Raw genomic sequence first — 25,181 nt, 5'->3', positions numbered from 1 at the left:
AGTGGGTAGGGCGCTGCTTTGCATGTGGGTAACCTCGGGGATCCCTGTGATCCCTGGCACCACATACAGCCTCTTGGGCACCACCACGAATGGTCCCTGAGCACAGAGTCAGGAATAAGCCCTTAACCACCATAGGATGTAGACCCGCCCTTCATGTCCCACGAAAGAGAGGTTGGTCTTCAGGCGGCCAATTTCTAGCAAACAGCAAGAGACCATGGGAACTTTAGAAATATCCTCTCGAGGTAAGCCAGGACAGCTTCCCCAGAAAGAAGGGGCAGGACCAAGACCAGGAGAAGAAGGAATGATCCAGAACCAGAAGAAAGTGCTTAGAAGAGGAAGGGAATGACAGCTATGTCACCCCCAGAGGCTGAGGTGGACATAGAGCCGCAGCCTTTGGCTCTGGCAGGATGGAGGTAACGGGGCTTTGGCAAGAGCAGCTCGCTGGAACCTCATCTGTGCAGCCAGTGGGGCAGTAACACAAGATCCCTTTTGGGAAGGTGCTGTGAGGGGCCTCACTGGGCGCTGCAGCAGCCTAAAACCATGAAGGCATGTGCCAGGGCTCAGCCCCACCGCGCCCAAGTGGAAACAGTGAAGACTGCCTAAACTCTGAGGCCAGAGCGACAGTACAGCAGAGAGGTTGCTTGCCTTGCATGGAAGGCTTCGATTCCCAGCATCCCATACAGTCCCTTGAGCACTGGCAGGAGTGATTCTTGAGTGCAGAGTCAGGGTTAACCTCTAAGCATTGCCACCAGAACAAAACCAAATTAACTCTGAGGACCCGGCGTTGCTGTGCCAGCATAGAGGGGAGTTGCTAAAAAAGGTACAAGAGGGAAAGCTAGGGGGCTGGAGTGATAGTACAACGGGTAGGGCATTTGCCTTGCACGCGGCCGACCTGGGTTCGATTCTCAGCATCCCATATGGTCCCCTGAGCACTTCAAGGAGTGATTCCTGAGTGCAAAGCTAGGAGTAACCCCTGTGCATCGCCAGGTGTGACCCAAAAAGCAAAGAAAAAAAAAAGAAAAAACAAAGCAAAAGAGAGAACTAAAGCCAGTGACCTGCTGGACAGACCTGGACAGTGGCAGGACTGAGTGGTGACTCAGTGGGAGGACTAAAGTATACAATACCACCCCCACATTCTTTTTGCATCTGTGACCCCCTCAAAGCTTTCACTCTGCTCATACGAGCAAACCATAACCTGCACACCTTAGGACCTTGCTTCAGAGAATCTGTTTATATCTCAAAGAGATACACTGCACACACACAGTCATGCATGGAGGCACAGAACAGGACCTGGAGTTGGGGAGATGACACACGGGGCTGGAGCACAGTCTGTGTACAGGAGCTCCAGGTTCGATCTCTGGAACCACACGGGCCCCCCCCAAACACCTCTGGAAATAAGGAGGAGAAAAGAGAAAGAGAAAGGGCTGGAGTGATTGTACAGAAGGTAAGGTGCTTGCTTGCCTTGCAGGTGGCTGACCTGGGTTCAATCCCTGGCATCCCATATGGTCCCTCGACCCTACCAGGAGTGAGTCCTGAGCATCGCCAGATGTGGCCCCAAAACAAAACAACAAAACCCCTAAAGGTTTGATGTAGGCTGAGCTGCAGCTGATAAGTGGCAAGACAAGGGTCTTCTGTGGCAGGGAAACCTGGCAGGGAACAGTCCGGAATTGCAGCTGATCTTCAGGAGGCAGCTGTTGCTGGTTGCTATTATTGCCACATTGGTTTCCTTTCAAGACTAAAAAAAAGGTACAATCTTAGTAACTAAAAACAACACAAAACTTGGTTTTGTCTTTTCTGTTTTTGGACCACACCACAGAATTCTCAGTGGCATTCTCGTATGTACAAGGAACATCCCCTACTCACTGCAGTCCCCGGCAACACAAGTTTTTGTTGTTGTTGTTGTTGTGTTGCTTTTTTGGGTCACACCCGGCGATGCACAGGGGTTATTCCTGGCTCATGCACTCAGGAATTACTCCTGGAGATGCTCGGGGGACCATATGGAATGCTGGGAATCGAATCCGGGTCAGCCGCATGCAAGGCAAATGTCCTACTCGCTGTGCTATTGCTCCAGACCCTCAACACAAAATTCTTATTTGACAGTTGTCAAGATCATAAGTCCAAGCTAGGTCCTACCCACCTCCACTCACAATGACCCCAGGGTTACCTTCCTTCTGGAGATTAGGGTCTCCATTTTCGAGGCTGTCCATATCACTCAAAGCCACCTTCCATGTCAAAGCAAGATCTCTCTTCCTGGGGCCAGAAAGCCCAGTAAACAGGGAGTTTGCCATATACGCCTGACCTGAGTTCTATCCCTGGGATCAGATATGGTCCCCCCTCCCAGCCCTGCTTGAAGTTATCCCTGACCAAAGTGCCAGTAATAAGCCCTGAGCACCTCCAGGTGTGGCCCTACTCACTATATACAAGGCAAGTGCCCTACCCACAGTACTCTTTGGCCCCCTCAATACTCTTTTTTGCTCTAAGGCAGGTCTACAAGAGGCCACATGTGTCCTGAATCACCAAGGGGCCTGACTGTATCTAGTCTAGGACACTTCATCCCAAGACATACTCTATGTACTCATCAGTTTTTCTTTTTCATTAAAAAAAAAAACTTTAAAAAAAAATTTTGGAGCCACACTGGGTCACATCAGGGCTAACTTTTTTCTGCCTCTGTGTTCAGGGGACCTCATCTCTGATGGTACAGGGGGTGGGGTGCCAGGATCCTGGCCAGTCGACCGACCCTAGCACACTGGAGTATGATTCCCCAAAGTCACCAGACTTACTCCCTGTGGCAGAGGGAGTGGGAAGGAGAGAAACCTTTGCCCTGGTCCTCCGCGCACCACGAGCTCCTGCTCCCGCCAGGAAAGAACCACGCAGAGGGGGGAAAGCTGGTGTTCAATTAGCAATCGCTTTACTGACTCCTACACAGGGGTTTTTATGCACACAATTGGGAGGGGCATTCCACATGTGTAGCACGTTTATCTCATCGAGCTCAGTACAGATGCTAGTTAATGATTTGTAATCCCCGCTCTCAGGGCCAGGTTAATCAGCTCAGGCAAATGTTAACTCTCACTCCCCTCATCCCATTGTCTCCTCAACTAGAGTGCCTACATGTGTGGAGTGCTGGAGCAAGTCCCTGGGCCCCTATAAACAGGGCCAGCTCCTGCTTTCAGCAGCATGGGGTCCCGCTGGCTGCTGAGACCCCAACAGTCGGGCGAGTGGGGGTGGGGGAACCATATCTAGTGTCAGGGATTGAATCTAGAAGCGCGTTAACCCTTGTACTCTCTCTCCCGCTTGTCAGTTTTCTTTTTTATGAATGAGTCTTGTTGGTCCAAACAGAATTGATCTTATTCATTGGCTTTCCTTTCCTTGCTCAACTCAGGAAGGTGTCCACAAATCATTTTGTGGACGAATAGTTGCCATTGCTTGCTACTGTATCTTGCGGAGCAGTTACACAGCCCTGGCTCTGGGAAGCAGCGTGGGAGGAGAGACAGGTGAGTCCTGTTCCAAGTGATTGCGCCAGGTGATAGGTTTCCTAAGGAGAGGCTCTTCCTGATGAATTTCCGCTGTGAAGGAGCAGCCGGCAAGAGCAGTCGTGTCAGCGGGATATGGGCCTGAAAGGCAGGAAGAACCAATCGCTTCAGTTTATGTCGGGCCCTGCCTGAGTGCCTAGGCTGCTGGGCACTCAGACCCTGCCCCTGGGCTTTAGAGACAGGATGGGACATTCGAAACAGACACTGGGATTGGAGCCAGTTACAGCAGGCAATGCGCTTTCCTTGGGTGCTGCCTACCAGGGTTGGAACGCGGGCACCACATATGGTCCTCCGAGATCACCAGGAATGATCCCTGAGCCCAGATTCAGGAGTGTGAGCACCTGAGCACCGCGCGTCCCCCAACAAACAAAAATAAATAAAAATTTGACATCAGCCACGGCTCGGAATCTCCGTGCGCTTTTTATCCTCTTCCCGGTCCCCTCTGGGTGGAATCCTGGACTCATTCGCCATCGAGAAGGCCAAGGAGTCCAAGGGCCAAGACTTTGGGAGACACTCTCGCCCGAGGTTGCACTGGTCCTGAGGCTGGCGGCTGGAGGGCGCGCAGGTGGCGGTGGCGAGGGCCGGGCTGATAGTGACGGCTCCGGTGACGGGCCGCGGAGCCGCGCGCGCGGGCGGTGAGCCCGGCACCTTCCCGGCGTCCGTCCCCGCAGACAGTCCAGGATCCTCGGTCCTCCGGGGGGCCGGGGGGGAAAAGGGGTCGGCACCCTGGGGCTCAGACTGTGCTCGCGGTCCTCGGCCGCGCACCGGAGTAGGCGCAAGCCAGCCCTCGCGGTCGTGGACCGGCAGGCGGCGTGCGGCTCCAGCGATCGGCGGGAGCCCGGCGACGCGCGGGAGTCTCGGGCCAGACTAGATGGGGAGGACCCGGACGAAAGCGGGCTGCACCCCGCGGGGAAGGACCTCTACGGCACCCGGTGCCATTCAGAGCTCCTGAGATCCCCGCGCCTCGGGATCGTGGGAGCAGGAGAGACTCGCCCTTGGGCTGCGCCCCGCGTCCCTGCGTGCTGGCTCCAGGCTGGGAGCGAAGGGCTCTACCCCAAGCCGCGGCTCCGAGTCCGCAAGCCACAGGTGAGGGCGCCGCCAAGGGCCGGGGGGAGGGGCCACGCGCAGGCCCCGCCCCGGGACCGCCCACCCACCACCGGGGCGGGGCCTCCGGGCCGCCCAGCCCCTACGGGGCCCGCGAGAGCGCGGCCCCGCCCCCCGCCTATAAGAGCGGTGCGGCACTGCAGCTAGCGCAGTTCTCACTGAGACCCGTCACCCGGACTCTGCGTGAGACGCACCACCCGGACTCACCATGGTGAGTGTGGGTCCTCTGCCACCGCTCCCGGCCCCTCAGTTGCCCCTCTCCTTCGGGGACCCTCTCTCCGCCGGCACCCTCCATCCCGCGCTCCTGCGGGAAGGTGCCAGGAGAGGTTGCGCTGCCTGCACCTTCCACCTCCACCCTCACCCACTCCCGGGCACTCTGGAGGAGCCGTGCGCTTGACTTTCGGAGACCGGGGTGGGGGTGGCGGGGGATGCGGGGGCTGCGGGGGAGGACTGCGCGAGGCCAGTCTGGGGCGCCTCCTGGAAAGGCACTCCGGCGCGAGTGCCCGAAGCGTCCCGGCGCGGGGGTGGGGTGGGTCACGCGATCCCCGCGCTCGGTTCTTGCCACGGGCGGGCCGGAGACCCGCTCGGCCGCCCTCCGCTCCGGTCCTCCCCGCTCCCCTCCCCGGTCCCCCCCGTGCCCTGGAATGGAGCGAACACGTGCTTGGCGCTAGACGGTGGAAGGGGGTCAGGTTACGGGTTCCCGCGTCCCCTTTTCTCCCGAGAATATGTGCATCTCTCTCCTCGCCGCCGTCTCCCCCCACCCCGTGACTCAGCACCCCGCTTCGGAGCCCGGAGGGATGGCGGGAATGGGGTTTGGCCTGGTGGGGCCAGCCGGCCCCCCTCGCCAGCCCGAGTCCGGGTGCGCCGATGGGCAGAGACAGCTGGCGCGGAGCGCGAGCGCGGGCAGAGGCCAAGTGGGGGGAGGGCAGAGGTGTGCGTAGGGGTGATATTTTTAGCCCTGGATGGGGGCCCCGAAATCCAATCCTCGCTCTATCCGGGGATGCTGGGACACGAAGGAATCTCTCCGGGAGGCGAATGGAGGGCCGGGGTGTCGGAGCGCGCTCCCCTGGTCGGAGTGAGGTAACCCGCAGGTTCCGCTTCCCTTTCTGGGTATTTGGAAACCGTCACCCCGCCATTTCAGGGTTTTGCCAAGGAGGGTTGCGCTGTGCCGCCTTACTGGGGCGCTTGGGGGAGGGGACGGGGGCTAATTCAAGATTTGGCGTGGGGGGAAGGGGACGCCCGGGGCGCCGCTGGCCACAGCCCCGCTGCCTCTGCAGGTCTGTGCTCACTGCTATTTCCGTGAGGGCTGACGTGGAGCTGAAGGCTCCTGGGGTGAGGGGGTGGAGGTGGGGAGAGCAGCCAGCTGGGATCGATCCCCCAGAGCCAGATGCGATCAGATGGTGTAGAATGCCACCCCAGTGGCTCCCGGGGTCACCTAATGCCAGGCTGGAAGGCAGACACCCCCTCCGCAGCCAGCCGTGGAGAAGGAAAGGAAGGGAGAGGGGGGTAGCTGAAATTCTGGTTGTTCCTCCCCCAAGCGAGAGTTATTCAAGTGTGCATGCGTGGGTGGGTGGGTGGGGGTGGGGGGTCTCCAGCTGTAAATACTCAGCTCTGGGAAATCTCACTTTTTCTCCGATGTGCAGCAGCGGGTTTTGTGCCTGGACCAGGATTCAGGAGCTGCTCAAAGTCGCTTGCCCTTGACTGGGTGACTGGCAGCCAGCTCCTCTGGGCTGAAAAATAAACACTTGCCCTCTAGGTCCCTCCCCCCCGCCCCCCCCCCCCCCCAGTGCTAGGTCCAGGCAGCCTGCCCTCATCCACCCACTGAGAAGTAGGCAAAGAGGGGTGTCTGGCCGAACTGGGTGCCTCCAAGTTGGGGAGACGCTCTGTAGGGGAGTCTGGGCAGATTGCCAGCCTCTCTCATCTGTGCCTAGCCCCAAAGCCGCCACTTTTGCCAACTGAGTCATCTGGACTGGCAGGTGATGGGGATGAGAGAGAGAGAGGCCCTTGAGGTGAGGACTCCGGGCTGTGGGCCCTCCTGTGACCGTCACCTCTCTTTGTCCCTCAGCGTGAATGCATCTCTGTGCACGTGGGGCAGGCAGGTGTCCAGATGGGCAATGCCTGCTGGGAGCTCTACTGCCTGGAGCACGGGATCCAGCCCGACGGGCAGATGCCCAGCGACAAGACCATCGGGGGAGGGGACGACTCTTTCACCACCTTCTTCTGCGAGACAGGGGCCGGGAAACACGTGCCCCGCGCTGTGTTTGTGGATCTGGAACCCACTGTGATCGGTGAGAGGAATGGGGGCCAGGAGTGGCGGGCAGGGGGCAGACATTGAGGGGAGTGGGCAGGGACCTTCAATGTCTCCATCTGTTGAAAGTGTGTCCAATGGGGCTATAGCAATAGCACAGCGGGTAGGGCGTTTGCCTTGCACGCGGCCGACCCGGGTTCGATTCCCGGCATCCCATATGGTCCCATGAGCACCGCCAGGGGTAATTCCTGAGTGCAGAGCCAGGAGTGACCCCTCCATCACCGCCAGGTGTGACCCCCCAAAAAAGTGTGTCCAGACCAGGCTTTTCCCTGGCCCTGAAAACTGCTTGCCCCATGCAAGCCACGGAAGGAAGGGGGTCACAGCTTGTTTTTTTTTTTCTGCAAACAGCTATCTCAGGCTGGCAGGAGGTTGATGGTTTCCAAACGTCCGGCCGCAGCGCCCCTGGGTGGGCGGAGGGAAGGCCCTGCCTAGTATGGCCTTTGTGGTTTGTATTCATCCTGGTGGTCTGTGCCTTTACAGATGAGATACGAAATGGCCCGTACCGCCAGCTCTTCCACCCCGAACAGCTCATCACTGGCAAGGAGGATGCAGCAAACAACTATGCCCGGGGTCACTACACCATCGGCAAGGAGATCATCGACCCTGTCCTGGACCGGATCCGCAAGCTGGTGAGGATTAGGGCTGAGGGGGAAAGAGAGGACAAGGAGGGAAGGTTCTGAGATGATGCTCATGGTGAGGGACAGTTCTCTGGGTCCAGATCTATTTCAAGCAGCTGTGGCTAATTGTAGCTGTTCCCAGAGTGAGCCGCGCCTCTGCCGTGCTCATCAGTCTTATTCCTGACTCCTGAGATATTTTCAGCTTTCCTGAAGCCAGGAGGGAGTCCCCAGGCTGCTCCCCTGTCTCCATGGCTCTTGCTTGCTTGTTTTTCAGGCTGACCAGTGCACAGGCCTCCAGGGCTTCCTGGTCTTCCACAGCTTCGGAGGGGGCACCGGCTCCGGCTTCACCTCGCTGCTCATGGAGCGACTCTCCGTCGACTATGGCAAGAAGTCCAAGCTGGAGTTCTCCATCTACCCGGCCCCCCAGGTGTCCACAGCCGTGGTGGAGCCCTACAACTCCATCCTGACCACACACACCACCCTGGAGCACTCGGACTGCGCCTTCATGGTGGACAACGAGGCCATCTACGACATCTGCCGGCGCAACCTGGACATCGAGCGGCCCACCTACACCAACCTCAACCGCCTCATCAGCCAGATCGTGTCCTCCATCACCGCCTCGCTGCGCTTCGACGGGGCCCTCAACGTGGACCTGACCGAGTTCCAGACCAACCTGGTGCCCTACCCCCGCATCCACTTCCCCCTGGCCACCTACGCGCCGGTCATCTCGGCCGAGAAGGCGTACCACGAGCAGCTGTCGGTGGCCGAGATCACCAATGCCTGCTTCGAGCCGGCCAACCAGATGGTGAAGTGCGACCCCCGCCATGGCAAGTACATGGCCTGCTGCCTGCTGTACCGGGGCGACGTGGTGCCCAAGGATGTCAACGCCGCCATCGCCGCCATCAAGACCAAGCGCAGTATTCAGTTCGTGGACTGGTGCCCCACGGGCTTCAAAGTGGGCATCAACTACCAGCCCCCGACGGTGGTGCCCGGGGGAGACCTGGCCAAGGTGCAGCGGGCCGTGTGCATGCTGAGCAACACCACCGCCATCGCCGAGGCCTGGGCCCGCCTGGACCACAAGTTCGACCTGATGTATGCCAAGCGGGCGTTCGTGCACTGGTACGTGGGCGAGGGCATGGAGGAGGGCGAGTTCTCCGAGGCCCGGGAGGATATGGCCGCCCTGGAGAAGGATTACGAGGAAGTGGGCATCGACTCGTACGAGGATGAGGACGAGGGAGAAGAGTAGAAGAGCTGCGTGGAGTCCCCCCTCCCCTCCCACTATGTTTATTGCAAAAAGCCTTTCGAAATAAACAGTCTCCATGCACGGTTTCTTGTCCGCTCTGTCTGCTTACGCTGCTTGTGCCTCTGCTGCCTTCCTCCTCATGCTGCTGTGGCTGCTGCTGCCCTGCTCATTGCTCCTCGCCCCTTACCTCCTGCAGCTGAAGCTGAGAACTGCCCCGATCAGGGAAACCTGATCTCCGGGGCTCGGGGCTCGGAGAGAGGGAGGAAAGGAAGACCCGGCCCCAGCCCAGGATGTCTCTTCCCAGCCCACCTTCACTTCCTTTCCGAGTAGGCGATGGAGTCCCGCTTTTTGGAGTTTTGAGAGTTGAGACTGCTCCCTCCTTCCTTCCTGCTGCTTCTGCTGTCTTGGGCTCTGGAAGCCAGGCTGGGCCCAGACCCTTCTGGGCCTGATGAGAGCTTGGGCTGGCCTGGCCTGGCCTCCCAAAGCCTGGAGGCTTGTCATCAGCTTGGGGGGGCCCCCCCGCCCTGCACCCCAGCAGCTTTGCTGAGCTTCCTGTCTTGTCTTGCTGCTTTGCTGGGGCCTCCGGCTGTGCCATTAAAAGTCAGGTCGTCTCCCCTCTGTTTGTGCTTTCTTTCTAGCCTCGGCCTCTGTGCTAGCTGGTGGGGCGCCTCCTGCCAGAGCCCTGGGGAAAACGCCAACTTTGCTAATAGGCACCCAAGGACCCACACTGACGTCAGCCGGCACGTGGCGGGGAGTGGGCACCATTGGGGAGGGGAGGGGAGGGAGACGCCATCTCGGGAGCACGAAATGCCAACTGCAGCCTGGCCACCCCTCCCTGGCGATGCAGGGACGCCGTGCCCTTCCCTCGGGAACAGGAGTCCAGCCCCGCCAAGGTAGGGCCCCTGTTTACTCAGCAGTGCAGGCAGGAAGTGGCGGGCTGGATCTGGCCAGTCATTAATCATTAACTGTGTGTGAGCTTGAGCCATCTGCGAGACTGAGGGCCCAAATGGCTGCCACCAGCGCTCCCCTTGCCCCCAGGCTGAGCTAGGGGAGCGAGAGTGTGAGCAGTTGGGAAGCTTCCTGGCTGTCTCCACCCAGGGCAAGGCTGGTAAACCGGCTGGGCTGCTCTGACTCAGCTCCCCACCCCAAGGCCAAGGGAGGAGGGAAAGGAGTTGGGGAGGCTTTTGAGGGGGCCCTGGTGCCGGTTCTTGGCGTAAGCAGATGCCCGCTCAATCCAGAGTGGCTTCCCATTCTGACCGAGGGCAGCTAGGAACACGGCTGTCACCCGCCAGCCCGCTGAGGGAAGGCTCCCCGCCTGCCTCCTCTCTGGAATGGCTGTCGCACTGTTCCTGGGCCACTGTCCTCCCGGGGCCCTGGCCTTGGGAACGGGAACCAGCCTGCAGGCCCCACACTCTGGGAACAATGAGATGGAGAATTCCAAGACACCAAAGTGCTTTCACTTTATTCCTCTGTCTGTATACAATCTCGGGCTCCCGAATTGGGAACCAGACCATGATGTGAGCTCAGAGCCCGTGCCCCCCAGCTCAGGGGCCCTGCCCCTTTTGCTCTTGGGAGTGAGAGGGCAAAAGGAGAGAAGCGTGTGATGCCTCCCCCTTCCCGCCCTCAATGGCAAGTGAGCGGAAGTGGGGGAGCCAGCCACGCCACGCCACGCCACACACGGGCCCAGAGCCTTTGTCCTGGGCTCTGCAGCCGCCCTCTCCCCACGGCTACTGGCTGGCTCAGACCACGCCACTGACTTGCTAGGACCACGGCCACTGTTTTGCTCAGATGTGGGTCGTGTGCTGGCCCGGCGCTGGGGGCTGCAGGGCCTCCAGCTGCGTGAGGAGGACGGGAACATGAGGGCGCTGCTCGGAGTCCACGGTCATCATTGAGTCCAGCAGCTGCTGCATCGCTGCCGAGTACCTACGGAAGGAAGGGCCAGGGGACCGGAGCACACCCAGCTCTGGGCTAGGACCCCACCCTGGGATACAGGGAGGCGTGTGTATGTTACAGATGGGGGTTCACGGCTCACCTGGGGCTCTGTGGGATGATGAGCTTATTCTGTACAGCCAGGGCCACACTGTCCCCCTTCTGGAACACCATGTCATAGGGCCCTTCGCCGTACATCATGGCGTAGAGCACACAGCCTAAGGACTAAGCAAACCTTGGTTACTCCTGGGCAGGGGACTCGAGGAAGGGATGGCTGTCTTTTTCATTCTGGAGTGGAGCAATACAGGGAGAATCACAGGAGCTGGAGGGAATCACCAGGGTCTGGAGAGACAATCTGCCACCTGGGGGGCCCCCCCGAAACTCTCGATCAGCCTCTGCCCTCAGGTCTGACGCTGAGCGCCACCCACCCCATTCAGAGGCATGAGGGTGGCAGGAAACCACTCCCTGAGCAACTGAGTACATAAGCAACAGCACCTGTTCCCAGGAAGGAAGTGCAGGGGGATGGGGACATCTGCAGTTCCGGGGGCCCCAAGCAGAGACAGCCTCTGTCCCGCAGGAGTATGAGGTAGGGGTGGGGGAGGGGGCCCTCTTCTCACCCAGACATCGGTCCGCTCATCGATGACGCAGTGGCTCTGCACGGTGAAGAGTTCGGGGGCCCGGTAGGAGATGGTGCACCGCTGGGCTGCCCAGTCCTGGAACACAGATGTCCAGCGCACAGTAGTGGAGGGTCACAGTCACAGAGCTGGGGCAGGCACTGGAAGGAGCAGTGGAGTGGGACGAGGAAGGGGTGGGGTGGGGTGGGAGGGAGATGGTCCTACCTGCAGGGCCAGAGCCTGGCGGGAGCCCTCCACGTGGATGCGAGCTTGATTCATGGAGCCCAAATCCATTAAAACCGGCTGCCCCTCCTCCCCGAGCAAGATATTGGTGGGCTTCAGATCTCTGCAGGGAAGTGGACAGGACCCCTGAGTCGCCTGCACCCGGACAGGGGAGGCGATGAGAGGCGGGAGCAAAGCCCTCATGCTTCCATGGGCACGGGGCTCCCCCACTGACCTGTGGGCGTAACCCTTGGCATGAATGGCCTCGAGGCCTCTGCAGATGCCCAGCAGCAGCTGGAGGATTTGGTCTTCAGTCAAGAAGCTGCCTTTGTCCTTCAGCCTTTCGATCTCGTTCCACAGCGTCCCTCTCTGCAAAGCAAGTCCCGCCCACAGTGGGCAATGGGTGGGCAGCATTCCCCACAGCCATCACACCTCCACCTTCTCCTCCTCCTCCTCCTCCTGCGGCCCCAATCTGCCGGGGCCAACCCCCGTTCGTTCGGAGGCCCCGGAGGCCAGCCCTCTCTCTTCACTGCCAGGGGACTTTCTGACCTTGAAGAAGGGGAGCAGTAGCCAGGCCTCCAGCTTGGGGCCCCGCTCCTTCACACAGTAAGCCACGAGGTGAAGGATGTTGGGGTGATAGAAGAGGCGGTGCATGTCCGCTTCCCGCTCGGCTTCCTCCTGGTCCTGCTGCTCGTGACACAGGATTCGCTTCAGGGCGTAGAAGTGTCCATCGTGCAAGCCCTCCACTAGGTCCACATAGCTGAACCCGCTGTGGGCCAAAGGAGTGAGTGAAGGGCAATGATCATAGGTCACACTGCCAGGGGAAGGGGAGTGTTTTGGGGGAGAACGAGGGAGGAGGGGGAGAGCGGGAACAGTGTCCTTCATTCCTATTTAGCAAAACACCTCCCCAAGCAAGACGTGGCCTCGATACCATGTTTCGTAAGCGACAGCTGCTTGGTAAATGTCCACACTGACCTACAGCTGAGCCCTGCGTGCGTTGCCATATGGGCACCATCTTAGGGTCCCGTCAGCACTCCATGGTGCACAGGAGGAAATCAAGAGTCTCACAAGGTCATCCAATACGCACTTGGAGGGCAACAGTACAGCGGGTAGGGCGCTTGCCTGGCACGTGACTGACCCAGGTTGGGTTAGATCCTCAGCATCCCATATGGTCCCCCGAGCCCACTTGGAGTGATCCCTGAGCAAAAAGCCAGGAGCCAGCCCTGAGCACCTCTGGGTGTGAACCCCCCAAAAAAAACACCCCAAAATGAAACAAAACAAAACACCAAGGCGGCCTGAAGAAGAAATCTATCTCCAGAAACCACCCTCTTTCCTACTTCACTCTGGAAGAAAACCTTGGGGGAGCCCCGATCCTTGGAAGACTGCTGTCCCTCAACCTGCCCAGAATGCTGAGGCCCAGCTGGGTGGGTGGTGGCCACACACTCACCCCTCCCCCAGTTTCTGGATGAAGAGGTAGCGCTTGTTGTCCACGACGAAAGTTCCCCGAGAGCAGACACACAGCGCGTGGCCCATAGCGGCCCAGGCATCCTCCTCCAGGGCGGTCTAGTAGGGCTGCCAACGGGCTCGTGCAGGGGGGGCTGCTCTGACAGGCGACGAGCCGAGGGTCCGGGAGAACATTCTGGAAGGGAGAGAACGGCACGGGTCGGACACAAGCCAGAGGGGACCCAGCGGAGCAATGGGGACAGCTCCACGCTCCGGCCTGGCGATGCCAGCTCCCGTATGGCAGCGCCCAGGAGCCTTCCAGCGCCAGACCCTGGGTCCACCTGCGGGCCGCCCGGGCTCCCGCACCCACTGGGCCGCGTTGGTCCTGATGACGGGAAGGGGGCGCTGCGAGGCGAGGGGACATCTTCTGGGCGCCCCCCACCTCCTCGGCATCGCCGCGCACAGGCCAGGAGGGGGCCGGACCCGGACTACCCACTAACCTGGCTCGGGCGAAAGAGACGCAGCGGGACCGGAAGCGGTGCTACGTCATCAGTCCGCGCCGGAGCAACGGCCCAGCTGTATCCTAGCAACCTCCGGGCATCCCCAGGATGTGGGAGCGCGGTGCCCAGAGGCCGGGGGCTTGACTAGGCCTGGCGGGGAGGCTACGGGTCCCGGCCCCGGGTGCGAGTTCCCCGTCTGGCCTTCAGCAAGGGGCAAAACGCAGGCACCGACGCCAAAGGGGAGCAAAGCCGGACTCGGCCGAGGCCCCCCAGAACTGCCACCTCCTCCCGATGCCGGAGGTAGGAGGCCCCCTACCGCCGGCGATCAGCTCCCGCAGAGAGCGGTGGAGACGGCAAGTGCCTGGACTCCCGGGAGCTCTGATGACTGCCCTCTGGGGGCCTCTAGCCTGTATCCCACTACCCTAGTCTTAAGGGCGCAGGTTCCTGAACCAGATTTTTTTTTTACAAGCCCCGTGCCCCGTGACCGAGTGACCTCGAACAAGTTATTGAAGCTCGAGGAATCTCACTTGCCCTCATGGGTCCCCAAATGCGTGCACCATGATGCCAGACCAGCAGGTGCAACCCCCATTTTTATTCAACGGGTTGTAATCCCGTCGACCTCTTATTCCCTGTCCTACCCCCTTGATCTTCTCGCCTGTAAAATGGAAAGTGCTCAACGGGCTGCTAATGCTGAACCCAGCCCCCAGTCTGTCCTGGTACTCAAGAATTATTCCTCCATCCTCAGGGCCCCAGGCTTGGGACTGGGAAGGCAAGAGTGATAGAAAATTCTCGAGTCCCATGTCTGGCTACCGAGGAGTGGTTTCACTGTCTCTTGCCCCGGCAAGGGGGTCCTTTGGAGAGGGACACACTTCCAAGGAAGATCAAGCAGCCAAAATGGGCATCATGGCCCTTTAGCTGAAAGAGGGTCTTCCAGGACAAAGACCAGTCCTGGACTGGAGAGATAGCGCAGTGGTAGGGTGCTTGCCATGTGATCAGCAGACCCAGATTCGCTCCCTGGAACCACATATGGTTCCCCAAGTCCTGTGAGGACCTATCCCTGAGCACAGAGGGGTAGGCTCTGAGCACTGCCAGGTGTGACTGCCCCCCCCAAAAAAATTATTGTCACCTGGTACCCCTCATTTAACACTCCAGAACATAGGTTTCCCTTGCTTTTTTCCCCCCTTTTTTTGGGTCACACTCGGCAATGCACAGAGGTTACTCCTGGCTCATGCACTCAGGAATTACTCCTGGCAGTGCTCAGGAGACCATATGGGAAGCTGGAAATTGAACCCGGGTTGACTGTATGCAAGGCAAACGCCCTACCCGCTATGCTATCATTCCAGCCCCAGGTTTCCTTTGCTTTTGGATTTTCTTTAGCCCCATGGCTCTTATATTTATTCATCTTGATTTAACTGAGCTGGAGAGCTAGAACAAGGGGTTCAGATCCTCACTTTGCATGCTTCAGACCCTGATTGGTCACCACTACACAAGCCCCACCCCCCAAGCGTGGCTAGGAGTCCCTCTTGAGCACAGAGCCAGAAAAAACCTGGAATGGGGACCAATGCCATCCTCTCCTCCCCACAGATATAGATATAATCTGCTCTGTGCCTTGTGCCATGCCAGAAGCCAAGGACAGGTTCAAGAGGGAACCAGTACTCTCTTCCCTCAGTTTTGGGGAACATTGTTCCCCCCTCAAATGTGCTCAGGATGATCTGTGTATCTTTATTGTCTGATTGGGCCACAGCCAGTGCTCAGGGCCTACTCCAGGCGCTACGCTCAGGGATTGCTCCTGGTGGGGCTCAGGGAATCAAACGTGGTACCAGGGATGGAACCCTAGTTCGGCCGTGTGTCAGGCCGACCTGATTTACATTGGTCCCAGCCCCAGCCTGAGTATCTTTAAAGAACAGATTCTGGGATCCTGGGACATAGTGCCAAGGGCTGAGCACAGGGTTTGCACACAGGAACCTGGGGTTCGGTCCCACATCCATGGCTCCATCCATGGGCTCCAGTACCTCCCAGTGTGCGCCCCAATGTATCTATCCTATCTGGTTCCAAGATAGGACCCAAGATGCTGTTTTTGTTTGTTTTTTGCTTTTTGGGTCACACCCGGTGTTGCTGCACAGGGGTTACTCCTGGCTCTGCACTCAGGAGTTACTCCTGGTGGTGCTCAGGGGACTATATGGGATGCTGGGAATCGAACCTGGGCCGGCGGCTTGCAAGGCAAATGCCCTCCCCGCTGTGCTGTCTCTCCAACCCAAAGATGCTGTGTTTTTAGCACGCTATGGAGCTCACACTCGGATGACTGTTCAGGAGCTGCATTTGGAGTAGTGAGCTGCTGAGGCTTTAAATTTCTTGTTTGATTTAGACATCGTGATTTACGTGGTAGTTGACAATGAGTTTTTGAGCATACAATGTTCCCACCTCCAGGCCCACCACCAATGTGTCTCTATCTCCACGGCTGGCTCCAGGTTCTCTCCCGCCCCTCCACCCAGACTCCCTAACAGGCTTTTAAGTTTGCTGGTTGTAGGTTTGCAGATACCTTACCTCTAAGGCCCCAGCCCCCTGCCCCATTGTTGCTTCCAGAACTTTCCTTCTTGCTACCATTTCTTCCTCTCCTTGCCCACCCCCCAGTCTAGAGCCAGTATTTTGCTCACTTTTGCTGCCTACCATTCCCCCTTGACTTGATATTCTCTACACCAGCCCATTGCGAACATCCGGTGCGTGACCTTGTTTTTCTGACTTCCTTCACTGACCATCAGCTCTTGCAGTTCACCCGTGGGAGCTGCAGACGTTTCTACAAGCTCACAGAGAGCGGCGGGTGGCTACAGGCGCACAGCAGCGGTGGTCTCCGCCCCTTTGCTCCCTGAGCTTCCCTCCCGGGAGGCCTCCACGTGACCGTCGAACCGCCCGCCCGTGGCGAACTTGGGGAGCCCTGGACGCGCCATGGACCCGCAGCCGCCTCTCTGTCTGGCCTTCCCGCTGCTGCCGCTGCCGCTACCACTGCTGCTGCTGCTGCTAACACTACCCCAGGTACCGGCACAGAGAGACCCAGCCCGGCAGTGGGGCGGGCGGGGATCCCCTCCGCGGAGGGGGGAGGGGAGACAGTGAAAGAACACCCCACCCCCGCGCCCCGGCCAGCTGGCCCCTTCTCCTGGAACCCACTCCTCATGCCCAGCTCCCACCGATCTGTCCCCCTGCAGGCGGACACGCGGTCGTTCGTCGTGGATTGGGAGTATGACAGGTTCCTCCTGGACGGGACCCCCTTCCGCTACGTGTCCGGCAGCATGCACTACTTTCGGGTCCCACGGGTGCTCTGGGCCGACCGGCTTATCAAGATGCGAATGAGCGGCCTCAACGCCGTCCAGTTGTAAGAAGTGGGGCGGGGAGAGCTCAGGACCTCATCCGCCTGAGGTGCCAGGAGGGCAGGGCTGCAGAAACTGGTGTCCCGGCCAAGGTGGGAAAGGAGGCCCGGCACCTCCTTCCAACAGCTTCCCAGAGTTCCCCAAACCCTTTAGACCTCCCCAAGCCTGGGCCCTGCATCCTGTTAACTGTTTCCTTTCTCAGTTATGTGCCCTGGAACTACCATGAGCCAAAGCCCGGGGTCTATAACTTTGAAGGCAGCCGGGATCTCATTGCATTTCTGAACGAGGCATCTTTAGCAAACTTGTTAGTCATCCTGAGACCAGGACCTTACATCTGTGCTGAGTGGGAGATGGTGAGTTAGTGGAGCAGGGTGGAAGCGCGCGCACACACACACACAGACACACACACACACAGACACAGACACAGACACACACAGACACACTCAGATACACGCACATAGACACACACACAGACACATGCACACAGACACATGCACACAGACACATGCACACAGACACACACTCAGATATACACAGATACACACACAGACACGCACACAGACACACACGCACACAGACACACACGCACACAGACACACACATGCACACACAAACACGCACACAGACACACATAGACACACACAGATACACGCACACAGACAGACACACACAGACACACGCACACAGACACACGCAGATACACACACACACACACACACACACATGCACACACCCCAGTTCTAGTCTGTTCTTATTCACCCGGGCTCTAGGCCACTCTGGTGCCCTGCTCTGCCTTCTTTCTTCTCACAGACACACACATGCACACACAGACACGCACACAGACACACATAGACACACACACATACACACACAGATACACGCACACAGACATACACACATGCACACAGACACACACAGACACACGCACACAGACACACGCAGATACACATACACACACACATGCGCACACCCCAGTTCTAGTCTGTTCTTATTCACCCGGGCTCTAGGCCACTCTGGTGCCCTGCTCTGCCTTCTTTCTTCTCACCCTTGTAGTCGACTCCCAGACAACAAACCCCACACACTTTTCTGTCTTTATATGTCTCAGGGGGGTCTTCCAGCCTGGTTGCTTCGAGAACCAGATATTCGTCTGCGAACCTCAGATCCAGGTGAGTTGAGGCAAAAGGTTGAACACAGTCAAGAAGCTAACAATGATCCCAATGACATGGGTCATTTGGGTGTTCAAGGAGGCCCCCTGAAATTAGGAATCATTCACTCAGATTTGTTTGGTTCCCAGACAACACCCATTGGGCCATTGACTCTAGTTTTTGGCTCTTGTTTTGGATTTTTATTTTTTTTACTTTTTTTATTTATTTTTGCTTTTTTGGGTCACACCCAAAAATGCACAGGGGTTACTCCTGGCTCGTGCACTCAGGAATTACTCCTGGTGGTGCTCGAGGGACCACATGGGATGCTGGGAATCCAACCCGGTTCGGTCGCGTGCAAGGCAAACGCCCTACCTGCTGTGCTATCGCTCCAGCCCCCATTTTGGATTTTTATAATATTTGTTGTTTAGTTTGAGGGAGCCTGTCATGGCACTGCCTTTGCTCCTCTATCTCTCACATAATAGTCAGGGAGAGAGTAGGCTGGAAATGGGCCATTTTGGTGTAGGACTGCTTCTGCCATGGTAGGGGATTTCCTAAGTCTTATTCTAAGGTCTGAGAAAATCCTTCAGGGTTTAAGCACAGGTGTGACCCAGTCGGATTTGTTTTCAGAATCAGAATGTGTCTCAAGAGAGGGCAGGGTTGGGTGCTTGCCTTATACACAGCGGACACAAGTTTGACTCCAATATCCTATATGGTTCTGCCAGGAGTGATCCCTGAGCTCAGAGCCCGGAGTAAGCCCTGAGCACCACTGGTGTGGCCCCCAAACAAATAGAATCCCTGTAGCCTGACTGTGGAAAATGGACCAAGGGAAGTAAGCATGGAGGGAGAGAAGCTCTTTGGAAGACTGTGATAGTGTTGAGAGGAGAGACGAGAGTGACCGCAGACGATGGTCATGGTGGAAACGAAAAGGGGACAGAATCACAATATAGGATGGAGGAAAAAAAATCACTAGAACTTGATAGATTTGGGTTGGAAGAGGGGGCAGGGAGGAACAGTGTGGGAAGAGTCCAAACATTAGAATGCAAGAGTGTTGGTGTAGGACAAAATGTACAGTCTGTTTCCAAAGAAAACCAGCCAGCCATTCCTTGCTAGCTGATCCAGTAGCGTTCCACACGGTGGAGCACGTTGTCCTCCCGTTGCTCTAATCTTACGCTCCTCTGGACACTCTTCTGGTCCCCACCTTGCTTAAGGCCCCTCCCTGCCTTTTCAGTCTCTTACTGGCTCTCCTTCAGGTCCCTTTCTGCTCAGTGTTGGGGTGTTTCAGGGCTCCATCACCTCATCTGCTCACAGGGCACTCGATTCTAACAGGGCCATGAGTCAGCTCTGCACATGCAGGCCAAGTGTAGGCCTTGCACGTGGGAAACCCAGGGACGATCCCTGGCACGGCATGACTTTTCCAAGCAGTGCTAGGAGCACCCCCTGAGCACAGAATCAGCCAGTAGTCACCCCAAGCACCTCAGAAAACAATCTATCAATACATTCTGATAGCCAGTGACTGAAATACGTATTTCTAGGCAGAACCGTTAACTTCCTAAAGCAAAGCACGTACGCACGTACCCTATGTGACTTCTGCAGTTTGGAGGTCTAAATAAGGAAGACTAATAAGCCTGAGTTCCTGGTCCTTTTCCCAGACCAGCTCTTCTCGCATCTCCTCATTTCAGTTAATGATACCTCCATTTTTAAATTTTTAGACAAAATAGAGGTGTCATGATGTCCATGAACATGGTCTAAAGAGTCACATTCAACTCACATTCAGTCCAGCTGAAAACCCCATTTGCTTCTCCCTCCCAATATGTTGAATTCAACTATTTTTCCTTACTTCCACTGCCATCACTCTGGTCCACGCCACTTCCCTTCACAGGGTTTTTTTTTTTCACCAGCTTCCTAGCTGGCCTCTGTTCTCTCGCCTCACTCTCACGAGGTCCACTCTCAATAAAGTGGCCAGCGTGGTCCTATTAACATGTAAGAGAATGATACTTCTCAGATCATGGCACTTTCGTTTCAACCTCCTCCAATGAACACTCATCTTCAGAATATGCCCCCTGAATTCTGAAAATTGGATGTCCGGGTCCTCGCACCTTCACTGGTCCACCCCCAGCCACCCACTCTTCTCCTGGCACCATACACTGTCTTGGGGTCTTTTGTTTTGTTTTTGTTTGGGGGCCACACCTGGCAGTGTTCAGAGGTTGCTCCTGTCACTGCATTCAAGAACTGCTCCTGGTGGTGCTTGGGGGACCACATGGGATGCCAGGAATGGAACCCAGGTCAGCCGTATGCAAGGCAAGCACCCTCCCCACTGGACTATCGCTCCAGCCCCACCTTGTGGCTTTTCTCCCAGCCTCGGCCCCAGCCTGCTGTGAGGCTGTGCCTTTCAGTGCTTGCACAGTGAGGCTGGAGTGAGTTTCCTATCTGCTAGACTTTGCCCTCCTCAAGAGGGGGCCAGGCCACTCGTGGGACAGACCCAGGGAAACAGCCACAGGGATCAATGTTTAATGACCAGCGAAGTCTGTGAGGTGAGGGGGGAGGTGCCGCAGGAGAGCTTTGCCTAAATATTCAGGCATCAGGGGTCTTCCTGAGGAAGTGAAAAAGTAGACACGTGGAACCTGAGGGAGGTAAAGGAGGATGCGGGAGGAAGGACCAGCTCAGGAAAACTCTGAGGATGAATCACAAAAATCAGAGTGGGGGGTCAGAGAGAGCACTTGCCTTGCACGGCTGACCTGGGTTCAATCCTCGGCACCCCATGTGGTCCCCTGAGTCTGCTAAGAGTGAGCACAGAGCCAGGAGTAAACCCTGAATAGGCATATAGACGTCATTATAATTAATTTTCCTAAGATAGACCAGGAGTGACTCCTTAGTGCAGAGCCAGGAGGAACCCCTGAGCATCACAGACTGTGATGCCCAAAACAAAAAAGAAGAAATCAGGGTGGAGACTTGGTGGTGGCTGTCCACGGCCCGCCCAAGGATTAGGGCCAGTTCGCAGGTGGAGGAAGGTGAAAAGCCACTGATTTGAAGCAGGCCTAATGATCTGATAGTGCCACCTGGATGGGTCTCAGTAGGGGGCCTCCCCAGCCCCGGGTTGGTGGCCTAATCACTGCTCTCTAGGAGGCGTTGACCGTTCACAGACAAGGGGCGTGGCTTTACATACCCTCAAGTAAAATGCCACTTGCTGTGCCCAAGCCACTGTCCAGAGGGCTTGGGGTTGAGACTCTGGTTCCCAGCCAAGTTCCAGGGGCCCCTGACTCCGCCTTGCCTTGGGAGCGCTGATATGAGGGGTGGGGGCTACTGGGGGCAGCACCCCTCCCCCCCCTGAGCTGCTCCTTCCCCCCGCAGTCTTCCTGGAGGCTGTGGACTCCTGGTTCAAGATCCTGCTGCCCAAGATCTATCCGTGGCTCTACCACAACGGGGGCAACATCATCAGCATCCAGGTACGCGAACTCGCGCTGCTGTGCCGACGCCGGCGGGGCTTCTCGACGTTCTACCCCGCGGTCTCCTCTCTCTTGGCAGGTGGAGAACGAGTACGGCAGCTTCGGGGTGTGCGACACCAAATACATGAAGCACCTGGCCGGGCTCTTCCGGGCCATCCTCGGCAATGAGATCGTGCTCTTCACCACAGACGGGCCCGAGGGTCTCAAATGCGGTTCCCTGCAAGGGCTCTACACCACTGTGGACTTCGGCCCAGGTCTCCCGAGCCGGGGTTAGGAGTGGAGTCTGGGCCAAGGGGGGGGGGGCGCTAACTCTTCTATGCTCTTCATCTGTCACTTTTGCCTCCTGCCAGCAGCTGACAACATAACCAGAATCTTCTCCCTGCTGCGGAAGTATCAGCCCCACGGGCCGCTGGTGAGAAGGCAGAGGGGTGGGGTGTGTCCAGGAGGGGGCTCAGCGGGGAGCGGTTTCATCCCCCCCCCCAATCCCTCCGTGCTCACACACGGCCCCTTTCACTTCCATGCCAGGTGAACTCCGAGTACTATACAGGCTGGCTGGATTACTGGGGTCAGAACCACTCCACTCGGTCCATTCCTGCCGTCACCAGAGGTCTTGAGAAGATGCTCAGGCTGGGAGCCAGTGTGAACATGTAACGGGGACCGTCAGGAGGGTGTCGTGGGGTGTTGAGAACGAAAGCTCAGCCTCCCTGGCTCAGCATCTCCCTCCGCCCCGTTCCTGCAGGTATATGTTTCACGGAGGCACCAACTTCGGATACTGGAATGGTAAGTCTGGCTGGCCCCTGCCCCGGAAGCCCAGGGCAGGACTGAGAGTCGGCGGGCAGGATGGGGAAGCTGGAGTGACCCCCCTCTGCTCGGTGCCTGTCCTCCCCCGGGATAGCAGCGACCCTTCCCCTGTCTGACCTCAGGTGCCGACGAGAAGAGCCGCTTCCTTCCCATCACCACCAGCTATGACTATGACGCGCCCATCTCTGAAGCCGGGGACCCCACCCCTAAGCTCTTTGCGATTCGAAAAGTCATCAGCAAGGTGCTCCACCCCTGCCTTCAGCTTTGGCTAGTGCCGAGGCAGTGCCCAGATGTCTGGTCAAGGGACCAGAACCCAGGGGGTGGTTGTCTGGGCTACGGAGCCTTTTGAGCACCCCAAGGAAGGACTTGGGGGTCCAAATGGGGCCATCCACACTGGTGTGCAAAATCCTAACATAGTCAGGATCCCCCACATCCACCCTTGAACCCCAAGGACCCGCTCTAGGCTCTGGGAGTAAGGGTTTGTCATGTCGGTTTTCTGTGGCTCCTGAGACACAATTTGGCTCAGTTCCAGGAAGTTCCCTTGGGACCTCTACCTCCTCCCAGCATCAAGATGAGGCTTGGACCTCTTAGCATGCACATGGTAAGCTCCTCTCCAATTTCTCTCCAGTCCCACCTTTTGTTTCAAGCAGCCCACCATGCCCTGCATGTTCTGAAACCTCTCCTCCTTAATTCTAACAGATTGGGGAGTTGCTGACTTTCCTGTACTTCCTGTGCCCCGAAGGGCCCATCCGTTCCATTTTGCCTTTGACCTTTGAGGCTGTCAAACTGGTAAGGCACAAACCCACACCAAAGGCTATAGGCACCTCCCCCCCCACCTATCCCCGCACCATCTCAGGTGCTGCAGTTCACTCCAGTCCTGCAGTTTCCCACAGCATCCCTCTCTGTGGGGGTGGGGAGGCAGAGAAGGTAGTTAGGGGGACAGTTGGCAGTTTTCAGGGGCTGCTCCCAACTATGTGCTCAGGGGGTCAGGCCCAGCTGCAACTGCTTGCAACTCTGAGCTTCCAACCCAGTACCCCCCCCCCACACACACACCCAGTTTTCTATACCCAACGATGCTCAGGGTTCACTCTGGCCCTGCACACAAGGCAGCAGTCCTGGTGGCTCGGGGGACCATCTGGGGCGCTAGAGTTTAAACCCAGGTCAGAAGCATGCAGAGCAAGTGGCCCACTCAATACTCTCTGGCCCCCAGCATCCCTCTTTTCTCTCTCATCTTTTTTGGTTTAATGTGGTACCACTCCTTGAAGTGGCCTGAGGCTAGACCTGCTGCTCAGGGGATCCTGCAGAGCCAGGGATAGAACTCGGGGCTCCTGCATGCAAACGGGGCTCCCGCCCTTTGCACTGTCACCACTGTCCTCCCCCCCCCCCCCCCCAATCTGGCCTAGTCACCTTATGTCTCATTCCTTTACACCCAGGACCACGGCTTTATGCTGTACCAGACCTACCTGACCACGGCTGTCGAGGAGCTGACAGAATTCTGGGTGCCCAACAACGGAATCCATGACCGCGCCTACGTGCTCCTAGACGGGGTGAGAGCCCAGATGACCGGCTCTCTGGCGCGCTCTCCCGCCAGTGCTGCCTTTCCCAGCTGCCTGCTCACTTTCTGGGGGGCAGGAGGGTGGGGCACCATTCTCCCCGCCCAGTCTCAGGGCCCGTTCCCTTCTCCGCAGGTGTTCCAGGGAGTTTTGGAACGCAACATGAAAAATAAGCTCTTTTTGATTGGCAAAGTGGGAACCAAGCTGGACATCTTGGTGGAGAACATGGGCAGACTCAGCTTCGGGTCCAACAGCAGCGACTTCAAGGCAAGCTCCTTCCGCCCTCCTCTCCTCTCCCCTCCTCTCCTCCCCACTCTGGCAGCCCACACTCTTCCGACAGGTGCATGAAGAGGACATTCTGAGCCTTGCTCTTAGGAGAGGGCCAGAGAAGTTGGGTCGGGGCTTAGGGGACTCGGACGCTAGTGGTGAGGATATGTTCCAAGTCCTCCCAGGCTTGGAGCTTAGCGGGCAATGGGCGTCCGCCCATCTTCCCTCCAGGGCCTGTTGGAGCCGCCCGTTCTGGGCCAGATCACCCTGACCAACTGGCTCATGTTCCCTCTGAACGTGGACAAGCTGGTCAAATGGTGGCTGCCCCTCCAGCTGAAAAAACGGCTGCACCCACGTCGGCTTCCAAGTCCCTCCGGCCCTGTCTTCTTCTCCACGACATTTTCCATCTACAGCTCGGGCGGGGATACTTTCCTTTATTTACCCGGATGGACCAAGGTATTACGGTGGGCTCAGTTGGGGGAGGCAGGGGGTAGAAATGCTTCCTCTGGGGGGCTGGAGCAATAGCACAGCGGGTAGGGTGTTTGCCTTGCATGCGGCCAACCCAGGTTCGATTCCCAGCATCCCATATGGTCCCTGAGCACCGCCAGGAGTAACTCCTGAGTGCAGAGTCAGGAGTAACCCCTGTGCATTGCAGGGTATGACCCAAAAAGCAAAAAAAAAAAAAGAAAGAAAGAAAGAAAGAAAGAAAGAAATGACTCCTGAGTGGGAACTCAGAACTGAGAGGGCATCTCCCCGCGTGGGGCTGATTTTCTCCCCTCTCACCCCTTTCCTCCTAGGGCCAAGTCTGGATCAATGGGTTTAACTTGGGCCGCTACTGGACAAAACGGGGGCCCCAAGAGACACTGTATGTGCCCCGCCCCCTGTTCATGAAGGGGAGGCGCAACAGGATCATCCTGCTGGAGCTGGAGAACGTGCCCGCCAAGCCCCAGATCCAGTTCCTAGACAGGCCCATCCTCAACAGCACCTCGCATAAGACCTTCATCTACTCCCTCCTCACCGACACGCAAAGTGTCCCCGAGCCCATGGATTTAAGCGGGCACTGAAGGCGCAAGGGGGCCCAGGAGCTGGGGCGCGAGGAG

General features: G+C 57.7%; 3 protein-coding genes across 4 annotated transcripts; 2 read left to right on the top strand and 1 right to left on the bottom strand.

Annotated features, from left to right (window-relative positions):
• The first annotated feature begins 4,686 nt into the window (after positions 1–4,686).
• Positions 4,687–9,035, top strand: TUBA4A (tubulin alpha 4a). Of its 2 annotated transcripts, none has more exons than XM_056111700.1 (4): positions 4,687–4,845; positions 6,700–6,922; positions 7,423–7,571; positions 7,834–9,035. In XM_056111700.1, exons 1-4 carry the CDS (start codon positions 4,843–4,845, stop codon positions 8,803–8,805), a joined length of 1,347 nt encoding a protein of 448 aa, XP_055967675.1. In that variant the 5' UTR covers positions 4,687–4,842; the 3' UTR covers positions 8,806–9,035. The 2 variants fall into 2 exon arrangements, with proteins under 2 accessions (XP_055967675.1, XP_055967674.1); XM_056111699.1 differs by lacking the exon at positions 4,687–4,845 and adding an exon at positions 5,605–5,714.
• Positions 9,036–10,535: 1,500 nt separating this feature from the next.
• STK16 (serine/threonine kinase 16) lies at positions 10,536–13,234 on the bottom strand. The gene is made up of 7 exons (XM_056111716.1): positions 13,015–13,234; positions 12,117–12,336; positions 11,803–11,936; positions 11,571–11,691; positions 11,349–11,444; positions 10,835–10,956; positions 10,536–10,725 (listed from the first exon to the last, which is right to left on the bottom strand). The coding sequence occupies exons 1-7, from the start codon at positions 13,098–13,100 to the stop codon at positions 10,587–10,589; spliced, it is 918 nt and encodes a 305-aa protein (XP_055967691.1). The 5' UTR covers positions 13,101–13,234; the 3' UTR covers positions 10,536–10,586.
• A 3,219-nt stretch (positions 13,235–16,453) lies between these two features.
• GLB1L (galactosidase beta 1 like) lies at positions 16,454–25,178 on the top strand. Its single transcript, XM_056111696.1, has 16 exons — positions 16,454–16,540; positions 16,711–16,877; positions 17,075–17,225; positions 17,978–18,038; positions 21,366–21,460; positions 21,540–21,714; positions 21,814–21,872; positions 21,986–22,107; positions 22,200–22,240; positions 22,384–22,502; positions 22,788–22,862; positions 22,961–23,050; positions 23,695–23,808; positions 23,950–24,081; positions 24,313–24,537; positions 24,879–25,178. Exons 1-16 carry the CDS (start codon positions 16,454–16,456, stop codon positions 25,143–25,145), a joined length of 1,980 nt encoding a protein of 659 aa, XP_055967671.1. The 3' UTR covers positions 25,146–25,178.
• Positions 25,179–25,181: the final 3 nt, after the last annotated feature.

The sequence above is a fragment of the Sorex fumeus genome, unplaced genomic scaffold, assembly GCF_029834395.1.
Source record: "Sorex fumeus unplaced genomic scaffold, SorFum_2.1 ptg000014l, whole genome shotgun sequence".
In the NCBI taxonomy this organism is placed as follows: domain Eukaryota; kingdom Metazoa; phylum Chordata; class Mammalia; order Eulipotyphla; family Soricidae; genus Sorex; species Sorex fumeus.
This window is presented reverse-complemented; position numbering and strand designations above follow the sequence as displayed.